We start from the raw sequence: 18,445 nt of genomic DNA, 5'->3' as shown, positions 1-18,445 counted from the left end.
GGCTCCTCCCATCCTGGGGACACTGCAAATGCTCCCTTCCAAGGCCCAGTGTCCTGAGCTTGTTTTCAATGGGGCCTCTGCTTCTGTGGGTCCCTCCTGAGCACTCAGAATGCTCTTTATTTGTGTTGCTTCCTTCTATGAGCCCTTTATTTCCCCCCAAAACTCTCATTTTACAACAAAGCTTTCATTCTATTTATAAAAAGCATCCTGGTCATCTTTCTTACCAACTTGATCCATTTTGCCATGGTAAGTGTTCCATGATAATTTTCTCTTTGGCCTTGTACGTTCTCGGGTACTTACTGGCCTGCCTGGAGCACATATTTTCTGCCTTTCAAGATGTCAGTATTTTCTTTCCTTGCACTTTATCCTTGAAAAGTAACTTAACCCCCTTTTTCTTTTACGCTTCAAAAAAGTATAGCTATACAACATAACACCAAATACAGTAAAATGCTTTATTTTTAGAAGTCATTTTATTTAAAATAGTGATATCTAACAGCATCTCCTTATGTAATCCAGTGAGGAGACAGGAGAAAGTGTAGAGTCCTGGAGGCATCCTTTCCTGGAAGTCATAGAAAATCCAGATCCACCCCACTGAAGACTAGAATTCTGGGTGAAATATAATACTTTTAGAATGTTTGCGATACTGTAAGTGTAAGATTAATATTTTAAGAATGATGGAGGGAAAAAGAAGAGGGATGGAGAGCCAAAATGCAAGCAAACATGCAAGCACACAATCAGGTCTATGGAGGGCTACTGTCTCTGCAAGGTAGTGGCTCGAATGCTGAAGTCCACACAAGCAAAGGGGTGATGGTTTGAGGACAGTTCCAGGCCAGGAGCTGGGGCGGAGTCATCCCCCTCGGGAAGTCAAAACCCTTGGAAAACTATACGCTGGGTAAAAGGGTGGTTCCGGAGGAATATGTTTGTAATCGGCCGTGACAAGCAATGCTATGTGTTTTAGCCTTTGAACAGAGAAAGAACATGATGTTCCTTGAGAATTAGTAGACATAGACTGATCATGGAAAAGATTGGTTCGAATTTATAATACTTTGCTTCAGGATATCTGATCACACTATGAACCCTGAGATTGTGTTATTATGCTTCAGAAACCTGTTTCTAGCTGTGGTGTGGCTCAGCCCTAGCACACACCTTTAATCCAAGGGCCTCTTATTGAATATTCTAAACCGGGTTGGTCAAGAGGCAGAGGAAGCAACCAGTTGAGAGGAAGTGAACATAAGATTATTAAGAGAAAACTATAGAGAATAAGAGGGAGTCAGTAGGATGGATAGAGAGACACACAGGAAATAGAAGGGCGGGACCTTCAGTTTGTGGAGACTTGTTTGAGAAGGGAGAGGAGAGGCTTCGGGGATGACAGTGGAGGAGGAAGCTCAGCTGGCTGCCTTCCCTGCCTCTCTGAGCTAGCAGGCTTTCACCTCAGCATCTGGCTCCCAGGTCTTTTTTGGTAAAATCGAACAATTGAGATTTTGTTAAGAGCAATGATACATGCAAGCTGAAGCCTCAAGACACCACAACAGGCACTTGGCTTTGGCATCTCTGCAGAAGGAAGCTCAGAAACAAACCTCAGGCATATCTGGAGAGGTGAGCATGCAGGCCAGCCCAGCATGATTCCTGGAGCTAAACCCTTGATGAGCAGAAGTAATGAAGCTCCACTCTCCCCAAGTAAAAATAACTCACCATGGCCTGGATTAGTAGAGCCAATAAATAGTGATATTCTTCCTCCTAAAATATGAAAACCATGAGACAGGGGCTATCAGAGTATACATTATACTATAAGCATGCAAAGGATTAAAAATACTAGAAAAAGATTTAGTCATTTTAGGTAAAAAAAAAATCAGCTTAATTTAAGCTTGATAAAAGGTGAAAAGTAACCACTAACATTTGAAAAAAAACTCAATTCACAGGTTAACTAGCAAATTAGAGGCAGCTTAAAGGGAGAATTGGGGACAAGGGAAAACAGCAAAACAAATCTTAAAAAATTCAGACAAAGAGATTAAAAAATGAAAGATAAAAAGATCTAACACACATTAAGTAAATATGTAGAAAAGCAGACTAGACTTTTATCATTTCCATGATTAATGAAAATCATCAGCTCTATTTTTGGGGACACAATGTGTCCAAAAATATTCTAGATCCAGCCTCACCATTCACCTTCACTCACTCACCCGCACTTGCTCAGCACCTGCACCCACTCACCTACACCCACTCACCTGCACCAGCTCACCTGTACCCACTCACCTTTACTCACGCACCTTTGCCCACACACCTGCACCCACTCACCTGCATCCACTCAACTGCACCCACTCCCCTGTGCCTGCTCCCCTGTGCCCGCTCCCCTGTGCCCGCTCCCCTGTGCCTGCTCACCTGTGCCCACTCACGTTCACCCACTCACCTGATCACCTGCACCCGCTCACCTGTGCCCACTCACTAGCACCCACCCACCTGTACCCACTCACGTACCTGCATGTCAGTTTATATGACCAACTGTGATTTGGAACAAACAAGAAAAAGAAAATAACTGAGAGAAAACACTCTGAAAATAGACTTAACAGCAGGACCTCAGAGCAGCACAATGCAACCCCAGAGGGAGATGGATCCTAGTGGGAAAGGTCTTTAAGATGATATAAGGGGAAAAATGTTCTCCTAGAATTCTCTACAGCTAAGACATCTTTTAAGAATGGAGGCTAAAGAGATTAAAGTAAGTTTTCCTGTTTTAAAAACAGAAAGAATGGAGGCTAAAAAATAGATCCATATCTATCATCATGCACAAAACTCAAGTCCAGATAGATTAAAGACCTCAACATAAAACCAACCACACTGAACCTCATAGAAAAGAAAGTGGGAAGTACACTTGAACACATTGGCAGACAAGAAACAACTTCCTAAATGTAACCCCAGTAGCACAGACAGTAAGAACAACAATTAGTAAATGGGACCTCCTGAAACTGAGAAGCTTCTGTAAAGCAAAGGACATAGTCAACAATACAAAATGGCAGCCTACAGAATGGGAAAAGATCTTCACTAACCCCACATCAGAAAGAGGACTGATCTCCAATATATACAAAGAACTCAAGAAACTTGACATCAAAAGAACAAATAATTCAATGGAAAAAAAATGAGGTACAGACCTAAACAGAGAACTCTCAACAGACAAATCTCAACTGGCCAAAACATAGGTAAGGAATTTCTCAACATCTTTAGCCATCATAGAAATGCAAATCAAAACAACTCTGAGATTCCATCTCACACCTGTCAGAATGGCCAAGATCAAAAACACTGATGATAGCTTATGCTAGAGAGGATGTGGGGTAAAGGGAACACTCCACCATTGCTGGTGGGTGTGCAAACTGGTACAGACTCTTTAGAAACCAACATGGAGATTTTTTAGAAAATTAGGAGTCAATCTACCTCAAGACCCAGCAATACCACTTTTGGGTATATATCCAAAGGATGCTCAATCATACCACAAGGACATGTGCTCAGCTATGCTCATAGCAGCATTATTCATAATAGCCAGAACCTGGAAACAATCTAAGTGCCCCTCAACTGAAGAATGGATAAGGAAAATGTGGTCTGTTTACACAATGGAGTACATCTTGAAACTTACAGGCAAATGGATGGATCTAGAAAAAAAAACATATTGAGTAAGGTAACCCAGATCCAGAAAGACAAATATCATATGTACTCACTCATACGTGGCTTTTAGACATAAAGCAATGTCAGCCGACAGTTCACAACCCCAAAGAACCTAGACAACAAAGCGAATCCTAAGAGAGATATACATGGATCTACATAGCAAGGAGAAAAAGACAAGATCTCCCGAGTAAATTGGGAGTGTGAGGTCACAGGAGAGGGTAGAAGGGGAGAGGGAAGGGAGGAAGGGGAGCAGAGAAGAATGTATAGCTCAATAAAAACAATAAGAAGAGAATGGAGGCTAAGGAGGTATTTATGAGGAAGAAAATAAAATATTATTTCTCTTGAAGATTCATTAATTTTTACTTTCTGTGTATGTGTGAATACCTACATGTATGTATATGCACCATGTGTATGCCTAGTGCCCAAGGAGGCCAGAGGAGAGCATGGAATTGGAGTTATAGATATGAACTGTTGCATGTGGGTGCTGGGAACTGAGCCCAGGTCCTCTGCAAGGGCAGTACTTTCTCTTAACTGCCGAGCCATCTTCCCAGCCCCAGAAAATGTGAATATATTCTTATCGAAGTAATATTTCAAGATGTATTACAATAAGAAGGAAATTGACCCAATAAAGAAGTTTTTAAATATATGAAGGAAATTTACCAAAGAAATTAATAAAATGTGCAAGTCTAAGTGATCATTGGCAATATGAAGCAACAGTAGTGATGATATTAACTAAGCAGAAAACAAAAGGACAATAAAATACCAGCTAACAATAACCTGTATATAGGGTGTGAGTGTGTGTGTCTGTGTGTCTGTGTGTGTTTGTGTGTATCTGTACTTGTGTGTGTGTTCGTGCGTGTGTGAACAGTTGAGACTGAAGTTAATGCAGTCTCTCACAGGTCCTGTTCACAAGGACTGGGATTACCAGTGTCTTTAAACTCTTAATAATGTATGTCAACATTTTAAGTGTAAACTCCAAAGGCCAGAAATACAATGTGTAAGTTCCAAACAAGTATAGGCTAAAATAGGATAAGAGCTTAATTGTGACAAGCAACAGAGAACAAGCTGCAACCAGTTCCGTTAAGGAAATAGGAGTGAACCTACACATGGCAGTGATCGTGATGAATGTTTACCATACTCGCTAGGATTTCTCAGACTGGAGTTTAAAAGCAAAGTTACATGTTACCTAGAAAAGACACACCTAAAATATATCTAAAGACACTAAGAAAGTTTGAAATGGCTGATATGATACTCATGGCTTATATAGTGGTACTCATGGCTGATGTGGTACTCATGGCTGATATGGTACTCGTGGCTGATATGATATCATGGCTGATATGGTACTCATGACTGATATGGTTCTCGTGGCCGATATGGTACTCATGGCTGATATGGTTCTCGTGGCTGATATGGTACTCATGGCTGATATGTAGACAGATACTAGTGGGGAAAAATGACAGTAGGTTGGAATTTTGTGTTAGCATTATTATAAAGTCATTGTATACTGAAAGAGGGAACGCTTCATCAGGAAAATGTGACAGTTCTAAAGCTCTATAGAGGTAAGAACAGAGTCTCTAAAATTAATATAACCGTAAAAGGACATTGATAAATTCAGTCACACATTTCATTGAGTATTGAAACAAGTATAAGTATATGGGCTATACCTATACTTTACCCCTAGAGAAGTTAGAAGAGGTTCCTTCTATTTATGCAAATACAGCTACATCAGCCTTCAAAGTCCTGAGAACAGGGAAGAGTGTGCGCATGTGCACAAATACACAGACTCACAGACACAAACACACCACACACATACACACAGACACACAAACACACCACACGCACATACACACAGACACACAGACACAAATACACCACACACAGAGACACACAGACACAAATACAGCCACAAACATCACTTACATACAGACACACGGACAAACACATACATATAGAAACACAGACACCAACACCACACACACACACACACACACACACACACCTCTGGTACATAGGTAAGTATATTGTCTCCCAGCTACATGGAGAAATCATTGAGATTCTTTCCTTGACTGTTCCCTCTTCTCAGATGCATGGATCCTGTCTCCTTGTCAGATCTGTGCCCACCATGTTATCTGCCTGTGTAGAGTAAGTGCATGTTTGTCCTGGGAGGTTGTGTGAGTGGATGAGAGTGTCTATGCACACAACCCGAGACTATTGATCAGCAGGGCTCTGAAAACTCAGACTTTTCAGCCCTGTGCTAATGTGTGGTAGTGTGTACAAGGTGGCAGTAGTAGTACCCGAGGCTTGTTATACTTGGCAGCTGCAATATACTGTTTAATAAGTCTAAAATCAAAAGAATGTTTAAGAGAATTTAGAATATTAGTTCCAATTGTGAAAATATTATCTTCAAAATGGAGCATTATAGCCATAATGTGTTGGAAAGCACTTTTAATGCCTTACATAACTGTATGTGTGTATAAATACATGTGTATGTATGTACATATGGAGGCCAGAAGTTGATGTAGGTGTCTTCCTCTGGCCCAACTTTGTGTTTTGAGACAGGGTCTCTCAGTGCACCTGAGTTCCCTGATTAGCTAGGTCAGAAATCTGCCTGTCATTGCCCCCAGCTCTGGACTTACAAGCATGAACTGCCAAGCTTGGCTTTTATTTATTTATTTTTTCATGCGTGTTGGGGATGTGAACTCAGGTCCTCGTGCTTACACAGCAAGCAGTTTACAAACTGAAGAAGTCCCCAGCCGCTGTCCTCAGTACTTTGCTGCAAAGAAAGAAAAACTAAATTAACTAAAACAGCCCATTTGCATTATAAGAGAGAGCAGAGTGGTTAGGGAAGGAGGAAACACAGATTCACAGAGGAGCAACACAGCAAAGGTGGCCCTAAGGCCAGACCTTGATCACAGTGATCAAGAAAAGCAGATAAATGGCAAGAAAAAGGGTATTGTCAAAAAGAAACATGATGGCAGGCATGTTACGGTCAAGACAGTTAACTCTGAGCCAGTACCTTGAGTTCCTGTACAACAGGAGTAGTTTTGAGAGAAACAATGCATGACAACCAGGAGAAGAGAAAAAGCCAACGCTGATTACACCTAAATGTTGAAATAACGGAGCTGGAAGTTGAAAGCCACCCTGGAATGAATGCCATTGCACCACTAGTGTCCATTCAGTGTTTGCAGACAGACGCATCTGTACCTGCACACTAATAGGACAGATCAGAGAGCACTGCCCAGTCTGCGAGGGCAGCAGACTCCTGACTCCAGCAGACGAGGGCAGCAGGGGAAGGAGAGGACAGACGCTGGGATCTACAGGACTGTGAAATAGGCATTTGGCCAAACATTTACTACTAATAAATCATGGTTGCATTTATTTTAGAGCAGTTATTTGGTGTACATAAATTTACCATTTATTAAAGGTAAAAGAAAGTTTCAAGGATGGAAAGATGGCTCAGTAAGAAAGCATACCTATCCTGCAGAGGACTCAGGTCACTTTCCAGAACCCATGCTGGGTGTCTTACAGCTAGCCGCTTATAGATCCAGTTCCAGGGGATTCAACACCCTCTTCTGGCTACTGCAGGCACCTGCACTCATGGGCACATACCCACCCCCCCACACACACAGATACATATACAAACATTAAATATAAAAAATTCCGGGCAGTGATGGCACACACCTTTAATTCCAGCACTCGGGAGGCAGAGGCAGTGGATCTCTATGAATTTAAGACCAGCCTGGTCTACAGAGTGAGTTCCAGGACAGCCAGGGCTACATACAGAAAAACCCTGTCTTTAAGAAAAACCAAAAAACCAAAAACAATAAATAAATAAATTTTAAAAATCTTTATTAAAAATTCTTATTAATGAGTTGGATCTGCTTGTTTATTATATAAAGAATCAAATATTGCCAGAATATTTGCAGGACATAAATAGAGTACTGCAGGACATAGATTATCTTCAATGTTTTTCAGAGTTGTTTGGCATTTTTATTTTATTCTCATCAGAGCTGAAAAGCAGGCTTTGCATAAACACTTAGCACAAAAACTGTGGAGTTTAAGACCATCTCAAATTGTTGGCAACCTTTTCCTAATCCCAAACTAAAATCTATGCAGGGATCGTAAAAAAATGAAATGTAAGTCAGCAGCCAAACGGCAATTTTAAAATCAAACATTCTAACTCTGTGAATCAGAGGTAACTCACTTAGTGCACACATGCTTAGAAATTGCAGTACGGCAGTGGGACCATCTTAGAAGTCTTTTCCACAGCAAACCTTGTATTTCTGTAAAAGCAGAGCCTTTGTATGCACAACAGGAACACAACAGTCGCTTGTATGCCACAGCCTGAGCAGAGGTGTTTCAGGCAGTGCAGTCCAGCATGCACAGTGCAGTGTGTGTGTGTGTGTGTGTGTGGTGTGTGTGTAGTGTGTGGTGTGTGTGTAGTGTGGTGTGTGTGTGTGTGTGTGATGTGTGTGTGTGGTGTGTGTGTGTGTGTATGGTGTATTCAGAACAGAGGCTGCGGCAGAGTCACACAATGATGCAATACAGGCGAGAGCTACAAAACACCTGGCAGTCATCACACGTTTAACCTTAGGATTTGGTCAAGAAACCTTTTCCTGTTGCCAGTGTCCTCTGCTCACCCCTTTTGCCAGCCTTACATGGAGTTATATGACAGTTGTGAGCAGCCAGGCAGTGGTGGCGCACGCCTTTAATTCCAGCACTCGGGAGGCAGAGGCAGGTGGATCTCTGAGTTCGAGGCCAGCCTGATCTATAGAGCGAGTTCCAGATAACCAGGGATACATACAGAAACCCTGTCTTGGAAAACCAAAACCAAACAAAAAATTGTGAACAGAGTAATTTGAAGCTAGACCCCCATTTACCGCTTTGAAAGGTTTGTTATAGAGCCAGTAAAGTGGTGTTGTGTCAGGACAGAAGGACCTGCCATAAAGCCTGACAACTTGAACTTGACAGAACCCACATGGTGGAAGGAGGTCACGAGGTCTCACTCACACACACACACACACACACACACACACACACACACACACACACAATTTTTTAAAATTGGATTTTTTTTAAAATAAACAGGCTATTCTCTTTTAAGCTTCTTGGGAGCATCAGTATGTTAGCCAAATATACAGACATCATGATGCCAGGGATCGGAAGAGCACAATCCTGCAGGGTAGTAAGCCTGGGCGTGGTGAGCCTGGCCCTGAGTCCTGCAGGGTGGTGAGCCTGACCCTGCACTCTTCAGCATGGTGAATTTGGCCCCAAAGGCCAGTTTTTCCCTGGAAATGTTGATCGGCTTTCTCTTTGGCTGAGCTGCAGCTTCCGAAGTTAAGGAGGGTAGAGAGACGAACGTCGGACTGGAGAGCTGGATTCCACATCCTCCACAAGAGTATACCTCCATTCAGGGCTCAAACTAAGGAAGACCAGAATAAACTTGTTTTTGCTGTACCCAGTACAGTGTTGGCTCTGAGGTTCAATCCATGAGCCTTTCTGTATACTAAGGTAGCTGTGGTCAGCCAGTGCAGGCCACATGCGCCTGGGAAGAAGAAGCAGAAGGCTCTTTGAAGGAAGAGAACAGTTGTGGAAACACAGTATCTCTACATGGAACTGCGAAGTGAAAACCTTCAGCACATAGCTAATGTAACCAGCTAAACACACAGACACAGTGGATGAGAATGAATACTCCCCAGAGCCCCTGAGGTCTTTGCCATGTGAGGTCCTGTCCTAAGTGTTCGCTACCTGAGAGCTAAGCCCATTTTAACTCCTTAACTGTACACTTACACACCATGTGCTCCACTGCATGAGTGCAGTGTTGGATAATGGAGACAGTCCATCTAATATGCAACTAATGTTGGTGAGTTGTGGCGCAGCTATACAATATAATGCTAGTAAATCGTTGACTCAAAATAATGAGTTAAATATATTGAGGGCTAACTAACAGCATAAAAATTCTAAGTTGAAGAAAAGATATGCATAGTATATGATGTCATAGTACTAAGGTTTAAAAAAGTTCTAATGGAGGTGCGCATGTGTAGTCCAATATGGAAACACACAATAAGCAACAGATTCCAAGTAGAGAAGACTTCCAGGAAGGGAGGATACACTGAACGGGGATGGTGGGTACATAAAATGTCCGTTCTCTCTGCTTTCTGTACACTTGAAATCATCCAGGTCAGAAAAGGGGTGTCTTGGAGGGAACGTGGAGTTTTGGGGGGATCTGTGCCTGCTTCTCTCTGTATCCACCCTTAATACTGAAAAACATATGCTTAGTTAGTTCTGTTGGGTTGTGCAGCTTGTAAACTCTGCTGCCTGTGACTCAGAAGAGAATCCTGTGGTTCTGATAGAAGACAGCTCATTGTACTTTAAACACTGGTTAGAATTTCTGATCTGTAAACTTTTGAAGCTTATTTGGTATAGGTCATGCAAATTGAATTTTGAAAATGACTAACCCCTTTTATTTTGTTTTAGGAACGGGATAAATTCTACCTGTCTCGGAGTGTTGTTCTGGAACTTCTCCAGGCCCTAAAGTTCAAGTCTCCGTTGCCAGATACAAACCTCCTGCTTCTTGTCCAGGTAGATCTGTGCTGCATCTGCAAAACTTTTCATGATGTTGTGAGTGTTGGGGAAAGGCAATGGAGGCCTGGGTAGTATGCTCCAGGCCAAAGCACTTGTCAAGAGACAGGGGAGTGTTGCTCTGATACTCAGTGTGCTTGGCACTTCCACTTGCTGAATAGACAAAGAAGGAGTAATTTTTTTTGTCCCGGGGTGGACCTAGTTTGTGTATGGTAAAAATATAGAATAAAACCATAATTTTTGTCATCAAGAAACTTGTTACTCAGGGCTGAAGAGATGGTCAGTGGTTTGGTTCCTCACATCCATATCTGGCTCAGTCAGCTCAAGGAGATCCAACACACACACACACACACACACACACACACACACACACACACACACGAAAAGGGATTTGCAGAGATGGAACTAAGGAAGCTAAGAGCGGGGCTGCAGGCTGAAGTTTTCCTGCACGGTCCAATCAGCATACACAAGCCCCAGGATCTTCTGTATTCGTGAGGATGGGCCAGACCAGACACAGCCAAGGGGCAGGATGTGTTGTGTTCATGGGTGGAAGATGAGAATCAGCCTCCGTGGGTCTACTGAGGCAGAGGGCTTGAGGGCAAGCACTGGAGAGTTAATGACAATGATTATGCTTCTGGATATTGAACTACAAAGTAGGGGCTGAAGCCCTCTGTCTCCAGTGTCCTTACCGGCATCGTAGGCAGGCCCATTTAAACCTCCAAGACAGGCTGTGGCTAGTGTCAGAAAAGAGAGACAGATAAAGAAAGTCCTTGGGAAAAGTTGTAAGCAGGACGGATTCCCCCCTGTGTAATCAGGGAAGAACTTATTGTCCATAGAGCTGGGTCACCAGGACTAGTGTCTGCTTGGCAGGTCTGCCAGCCAGAGACTGGAAGACTTGAAACAGTACAGACAGAAAACAAGCTTGAGGACCCTAGGTTCTCTCCATAGCACTGGACAGCACCCGTCTCCTGCTCTCTGTCCTGAGCAGAGCATGTCTGTGTGGCCGGTCTTCGTGGGGTCTGGCACCTCACACTGTAGAGGTTGTGGGCTGGTTTCTGTGAAGTCCATGAGTCAACCCTAATGAGCGCCTATCGCCAGACAACAGGAGAACACTGACAGTTCCAATTACCCAGCGCTTAAGGCAGCCGTGAAAACAGTGATTACTGCATCACTGTTTGGTGAATAAGTAACAAAGACAAACTCGTGTCAACAAGAAAGAGGTCTAAAAGCAGACATTTCTAAATGGGACTTTTGAATGTTTGTCTGCCATTACGAATACGACATTTTAAGATTGTTTTTTAAGACTGAGTCTCATTGCGTAGTCCAGGCTAGCCTCTAACTCCTTAGCACTTCTTGCCTCAGTCTCCCAGGAACTAGGATTACATTTTCAAATAAACAATGTACATACACACTGACACCTTCAGTTGAGAAACTGTTCAGATTGGAGAGGTGTCCAGGAAACACTGACATCCTACCCTGGAGGAATAGCCTTTTGAACAATGTTTCATCTTTCTCTGACAAAAACAAAAAAATTAAACATCATGCCATTTGTTAGTAACTCATCTATAAACTGTTAGAGTAAACCATTCTAGTTATTAATGAGGACAAAGTGAAGTGTCTCTGAAAGCCAGTGTAGCTCTCGTCTCCACCCTGGGGTCCTGCCCCATATGAGACAGTTTACTATAGATAAGCTTATCTGGATGGAACTGTTACATTGTCCCATGTGTAGGCATACCTTAATTGTGTTTATGTTAAATGGCAATACCAGAGACCCCTATGCAGTCTGAATTTTCTTTGAGCTGCCAACCTGTCCCCAAATAAAGACACAGAGACTTATTATTAATTATGAATGCTCAGCTTTAGTTTAAGCTTGACCCACTAGCTCTTTTAACTTAGTTTAATCTGTTTCTATTCGTCAATGTTTTACCTTGGGGTAGTTTACCTTTCTTTCATTTTGCTGCCCTACTTCTGGCTTCCTCTGTGTCTGACTGGCTGGACCCTGGCATCTCCCTGGTGTCTCTTTTTTCTTTCTTTCCTGAGCCTAAATTCCTTCTCCTACTTAATCTCACTGCCCAGAAGTCCTGCCTATATCTTCTCCCTCACTATTGGATGTTTAGCTTTTTATTAGACCAATCAGGTATCTTAAGCAGGCAAGGTAAAATAACAACACATCTTTATGTAGTTAAACAAATACTCCGCAACACCCCTACCCAACAGTGAATGCTTACCTACTTTCAAGGCAGTCACAGTACTGGTCTGTTCCACAATTCCTAGAAATTCTTCATTACTGGTGGCATCCTGGGAGCCCCTCCCCTCCCCTTATACTGAGAATGCTTGATGCATGATAGATAGGCCAGTATATTTGAAGATTCAAGGAAAGCTTCCACAGTAGAATAATAACTTATTAAAAGTCACCGGAAAGACTGACTTCAAGTCCAAATGGATTTCCTCTGCTCCTGTGTGGAAAGTAGATACTTGACTAATTTGCACACACCCCTCCCACGCTGTGGGGGGTCCCTGCACAACCAAGGGCTGCAGGATCATGTTGGTAAAAGGTTCTCTTGTAAAAATAGGTTAGTTGTGGGCTGAGAACAAAGGTATGGCTGCTGTTTTTAATTCATATCACTGAGCAAGTCTTTAATACTAGCAAAGTTGCTAATAACCCGCCCTATGGGAGGGAATGTAGACATGCTATTTTGGGTATTTTTTTTGCTGATGATGAATATAGTAATGACGCATAATGGATGGTGTGCTTCTTTGTGTCCTTTTGTTCTTATGGAGGAGTACATATTTCAGTGGCATATTCCTTCCTGAGAGCACAGAATCCTCTTGCTTTTGTTTTTGAACTTTTATTTTGGGATTGTAATATGATGACACCACCTCTCCCTTCCCTGCCCCTCCAGACCCCCCATACACTGCCCCTTGCTCGCTTTCAAATTCATGGCGTCTTTTTTCCACTCACTGTTGTTATGTGAAAGTATAGAGTTTTTGCTTCACTTCCCCTGAGCTCAGTTGTACCTTGATGTTTGAGCAGTTCTGTGCCGTTACAGTGAGGGCTTTGCCAGTTTGTGGTTGGCAGCTATAATAAAATAACAGATTTACTGAGTTCAGTTGCTCATATGCTGTAGAAATACCCTGGACTGAGGACACTGATAATGGTCCCTGGGCTTTCAGAGGATTGTGTGCCTTTGCTCCCTTTCAAGTAAAACCGGTGTTTTATTTTGACTTGTGTAAGTCGTGACAGTTTTGAGTCTAAGCACAGTGTCTGGCAGGGGGCAGGTACCTGCTGAAGGTGGATCCTAGTGGTCACACTTGTGCTTCTGTGTTGACCCTACCTTGCTCAATGTCCCCTACTTAGGCCATACAAGTACATTTTGAGGGCCAGGACCTTTGGCTGTCCTGAGAGGCCACTCTAATGCCCTTTATGTCACATGTTTGGCATGGCACCATCTTACCAAGGCCTCTGCCACTGTTTCTTTTTTTTTTTTTTTAATCGTGAGAATAGGCATTAACACTGGTGTTCTGATGGGCTTAGAACTTAGCCGTAGGTCACCTGTCTTAGACTGCAAACTCAGACAGCTTTGGAAAAGTCATTTTATGGGAAAGCATGCAGCATCTGCCAGGAGACGGGTTGGGAGTACTTGCTTTTACACCCTGCTGTTCTGCTAAATGTTACCCACCTCACTGTTTCTGCATACAGGTTGTCGCTAAAGTTAAAGGCTTCCTGGTGTTTAAACCTGATTCAGGACTCTTCCTTACACAGCATTAGAATAAACACATTAGGAAAGGTCATTGATGTAGAGCCCCACCTAGCTAGCTGAAACCTGCTGCCAATCAGCACACTCAGATCTGCACACCCGATTAGTTCATCCAAATGTTGGTTTCCATTCCTTTGTCCCACACTTTCCCATCAGGCCTCTCTGAACTTTTCTGCTTGACCGCAACTGTTGTTTCTTTCTCCAGTTTGGCAGGATGGAGCTTGTGTAGCTCCACGCTGGTGTTTTGACCTTTCCTGCTCAGGTTCCCCACACCTTCCAAATGGATGGGAAGGAGCGACTTTATGTCAAAACCTTCTTAGAGCTCTGAGTTCTGCAAACAGCAGATTCCAAAGTTGCTAGGATAGCTGGCCAGAGGCCAAGAAGAGAAATCAAACAGGAGTTAATTACTCAGCTATCCCTGGGCTTAGTTTAACTATTCCCCCTAAAACCATAAATAACCGAATGTTAGATTAAGTAGGAAACACCTGTCAATGCCTGTAATGAAAGCAAATTAAATTATAATCTGGCAAGTCCATCCTCATCATGATCTTAAGACGTAATTGATTAATCCATTTACAAACTCTTCCTGGGCTAGGCGGGGACCACAGACTAATTCTTTCTGGGCTGCTCTAGGACAGCAGGCTAGCTCTTCCTGGGCTTCCCTGGGGTAGCAAGCTATCTCTGGAGAGGGTCAAGTCACTTTGACACCCATTCTGAGTTGTGCTGTCATGATAGACATCATGAAGGTCCAGGATTGTGTGCCAGCAGCTGTTGAGCACTGCAGGACGGACTGGGTGCCTTGGGAGCTCTGAGAGTCCCCTCCGACACACACGCACACACACGCGCACACACACACACACACACACACACACACACACGCACGCACGCGCACACATACCACTTTCTTCCTTGATTCAATCTTGGATTTCGTAAAGTTAGCATACACATGCTCATGTTGTTTCTAAGCTGACAGGAATAGACCATCATGATTAGCAAGTCTGGTATTTCGGGAAGGGAGGGACCATAACATAACGAAAGTAAACATGAATAAATTTAAGCCTTTTTAACAAGATTATAAGTTAGTTGTAACTATATGAGTACTCTTAAAAATAATTCACCTTTCAATTTTTTATTAGTTTATTTGTGCAGATGCTGGAACCAAGCTAGCTGAGTCCACCATTCTGAGCAAGCAGATGATAGCCTCCGTGCCTGGGGTAAGTCCTGGCCGAGTTTATGGCCCGTGTTTTTTTTATTTCAGTGAACGGTATTTAGAAATGAAGGCTTTAAGACAGGTACCCAAGTTTGAGGCTTGGCATTTACTAGTGGTGACTCTAGGGTCAAGTCACTTAAACTGTGGCTCCCTGCTTTTATGTCACCCATGAATGAGATGCAGCAGGGTCTCGTGTATGTTGAGAACTGACTGGGAAAATGCATGCTAAACATTGTGCAGAGTAAATGCTGGCTATTAATGCTGCACATGGTGGCTTATACAAGCAAAAGACCAGCAGGGGCTTCATAGAAACCCCGAAGACAAAGCAGTGAATGTTGACGTTCAGCTGGGCGGTTTGTTTTCAGTTATGCTGCTTTTGTAACTGAGATGCAGTTGAGGTCATTATTCTTAAAACTGAGTCCATGCTTTGGACTCTTTCTTCAGGACAGGTTCATTGGAGGAGAATTACTGCACCATTTATAAGGGCTTTTAACAGTTGTCGGTATAATGTGAGGTTTGCCATCAAGTTCCAATTCCTAGGTGCTCGGCACCCAGGAATGCATTGTTGTCTTGTGTGACGTTTGCATGGGCATCCCGACTAGTCAGGGGATGGCGACAACTTGAGAGGTGGGCTTCTCTGTCCTTTGCCCCTCTGTTGTTTAGTTGAGTTGACATCACCCAGAAGGCAGGCTGCTGTGTGGATGTCAGGCAAAGATTTCCAAGAATGCTACTCCATCAGAGAGGCTGGTGATGCGCTTAAATGGAGGGCTGCCGAGCAGAGGCCATGTCAGTCTTCCCACAGGTCCCTGCATGTTGGGTGCCCTCAGCAGAGTCTAGGGGAGGAAATGCGAGCAGTGACTGTCTCAGAGAAGCAAGGCAGGGTCTAGGATTACGGGGTTTTAAATCGTTCTTTTTAATGCTTGGCGTTTGCTGCTTCTCACAATGAACTCATGCCGTTTTTATAATATAAGAAATGTGGCTTTTAAGTCAGATGGATTTTGAAGAGCTGGGTGTGATTGATTTCAGCTCACATGCTTGAGGTTAGCGAAAGCCAGCGCCTTTATCACCAGTTTCCTGTCAGGGCAAGGCGGATCTCTCTGAGACACACAGAGCAGTCTCTCATTCGTCTCTTCCTGGTGACACAGCTAAAGATACAAAGCTGGGATTGGAAATTGTCAGCTTGTGCCTTTTAAAGTATAGGTGGCTCCCCAGGATTTTCCCGAGCCTAAGGTGGGTTTTAAGGCTGGATGTAGTCTCTGCCACTGGAACGAGCAATGGTAAATATTGAATAATGTCCCAGTGATTCTTTTCAGTGGCATTTGCCTAGTTGAAGTGGTATAAAATATTCCCCATGAAAGACACAGATCCCTTTCAGGAAATTCAAGAGCGGAGTCTCCGCTCTTCCTCGCGTGATACACGAAAGGTCAGAGAGTGGAATAAATTGAGGGTGGGGGATCCTGTTTTTGCATTAAAGGATTCATATTGCAAATGCCGGAGCACAATACCCTTTTATAATTCCTTTGCTGGATTTGAATTAAAGGGAGAAAACCTTGGAACATGTAAAGCGCTTGGAAAGCACTGACAGACTGGCCACTGACCTTATTTTACTATTTGTTATCCTGTCAGAGGAACTGACAAGCGGAACATTCTAGAAGAGAGGGGAGGTGATACAGTTCAGTGCTGTGCAGATTTACATGAATATGGGGGAAATGCAAGTCTCTGGGCGAGCTAGTTAAGTCTGTAATGTTCCAGATTTTCCTAAAGGAAGCCCAGAGAGGCCGTTAGCAGGGTATTCATGGGGCTTCAAAGACAGCCTGCCTTTGATCCACATTATGCAGCTGACATGTGGGTTCTCTCGCAAGCTCAGCTTTGATGCAGCCAGCCTGTCCGTCCACTTTCCTCTGTTTTGCTTTGAATCCCAGATTCACGGCACTGCTTTCAGAGAGCAGGTCCCAGCCAGTCCATAACCTACCACACAGAATGCTTTTTCTTTTCCTGTGAAATGGACCAAACACACTTGAAGTGTGTGAGGGAGGCGCCCATCACACTTCTTTCTTCTAGTTGTCTATCCTAGGAAGAACTCAAAACGAATACAAGTATCTATTTAGTAACATACTGACTGCTTATAAGGTCAAGTCATGATGTGATTTGAAAAGAACTTTTGATTCTGCAAACCTGATATGATATGTGTGTAGGGGAAGTAAAAATGATCATGCCAGTGTTAACCTCGATAGTGCACATCTCGTGCACATCCAAGACTTCCCTGCAGGTTCCGGCGGCCCCAGTTAAGTGGACTCTGGTGTTTATGGCAGTTTAAGAGCAAGAGCAAGCAAGCCTCACTTCGTTTGCCTGGTGGAAATAGCCATTGATTTCATTTCTTTGAGGCTGTCCAGTTTCTTTCGTCTCCACCATAAACCTTCAAAACCAGTTTTGTACTGAAGGCAGTGGTTGGGGGAGTAACAGAGAACGAACGGGCTTTAGAATGAGATTGTGGTGACAGCGGGAAGTGGCGCTGTGGCCGAGCAGTGTGCCTGTGTTTCAGTGTGGGACGGCAGCGATGGATTGCATACGGCAGTACGTCAGCGAAGTGCTGGACTTCATGGCAGACATGCACACCCTAACCAAGCTCAAGGTAAGCTGGCGTCCGCCTGCTCGCCCCTTAGGGTCGCAGAACAGAAGAGTTTTCAGAGAATGAGGGAGACCCACAAGGGAATTTGTGGCTCCTGGCAGAAGCAGCTGCAGCACTGTGGAATGGGCCCATTTCTTGGGGGTGGGAGTCTGAAGAATTGGGATCCAGCAGTTCTACAAAATAAAAAGAGGAAAGGAAAGACCTATGGTATCAGCATTTTGTGTAGTTTTTAAAATATTTGCTGCATTCTTACAATGTCCTTATTCAATATAAGCCCTTTTAAAAGCATAGAAACTGAGGCTTGAGTGATGTGGTCCTGCTGTCAAGGTCACACTTCTCAGAAGTGGTTACATCAGAGCTGAACTCCAGACTGCTGTGAGCCCCAGTGGACCCCCCTTCACCCAGCCAGAGCTCTCTCAATATCTCAGTTCCATTTCCTCCTCTGCTAAGGGAGTCAGCAGGCTCCTCCCTTGTCTCATGGGCTCAAGATGGATATGAACCAACACAGGAAGACTGTGGCTCTTTGCACACACACAGATCAGTTGTTTGTCTGCTACCTTCTTTAGGGAAATAATGAAGGGAATGGAACAGAATTCAATTTGTGTATGAACAAAA

General features: G+C 43.5%; 1 protein-coding gene across 8 annotated transcripts in view; it reads left to right on the top strand.

Moving 5' to 3' along the window:
- The window catches only part of Unc79 (unc-79 subunit of NALCN channel complex), a 246,882-nt gene that overhangs the window by 209,032 nt on the left and 19,405 nt on the right, over positions 1–18,445 (top strand). For all 8 annotated transcript variants that reach the window (XM_085697861.2, XM_048449516.3, XM_048449519.3 and 5 more), the window contains 3 exons: positions 10,129–10,233; positions 15,128–15,205; positions 17,744–17,833. In XM_085697861.2, the coding sequence (XP_085553987.2) occupies positions 10,129–10,233; positions 15,128–15,205; positions 17,744–17,833 (273 nt within the window). The remainder of the gene's footprint in view (positions 1–10,128; positions 10,234–15,127; positions 15,206–17,743; positions 17,834–18,445) is intronic.

The sequence above is a fragment of the Myodes glareolus genome, chromosome 11, assembly GCF_982192425.1.
Source record: "Myodes glareolus chromosome 11, mMyoGla1.1, whole genome shotgun sequence".
NCBI lineage: Eukaryota > Metazoa > Chordata > Mammalia > Rodentia > Cricetidae > Myodes > Myodes glareolus.
The sequence above is the reverse complement of the archived record's forward strand: the minus strand, read 5'-3'. Positions and strand labels throughout refer to the sequence as shown.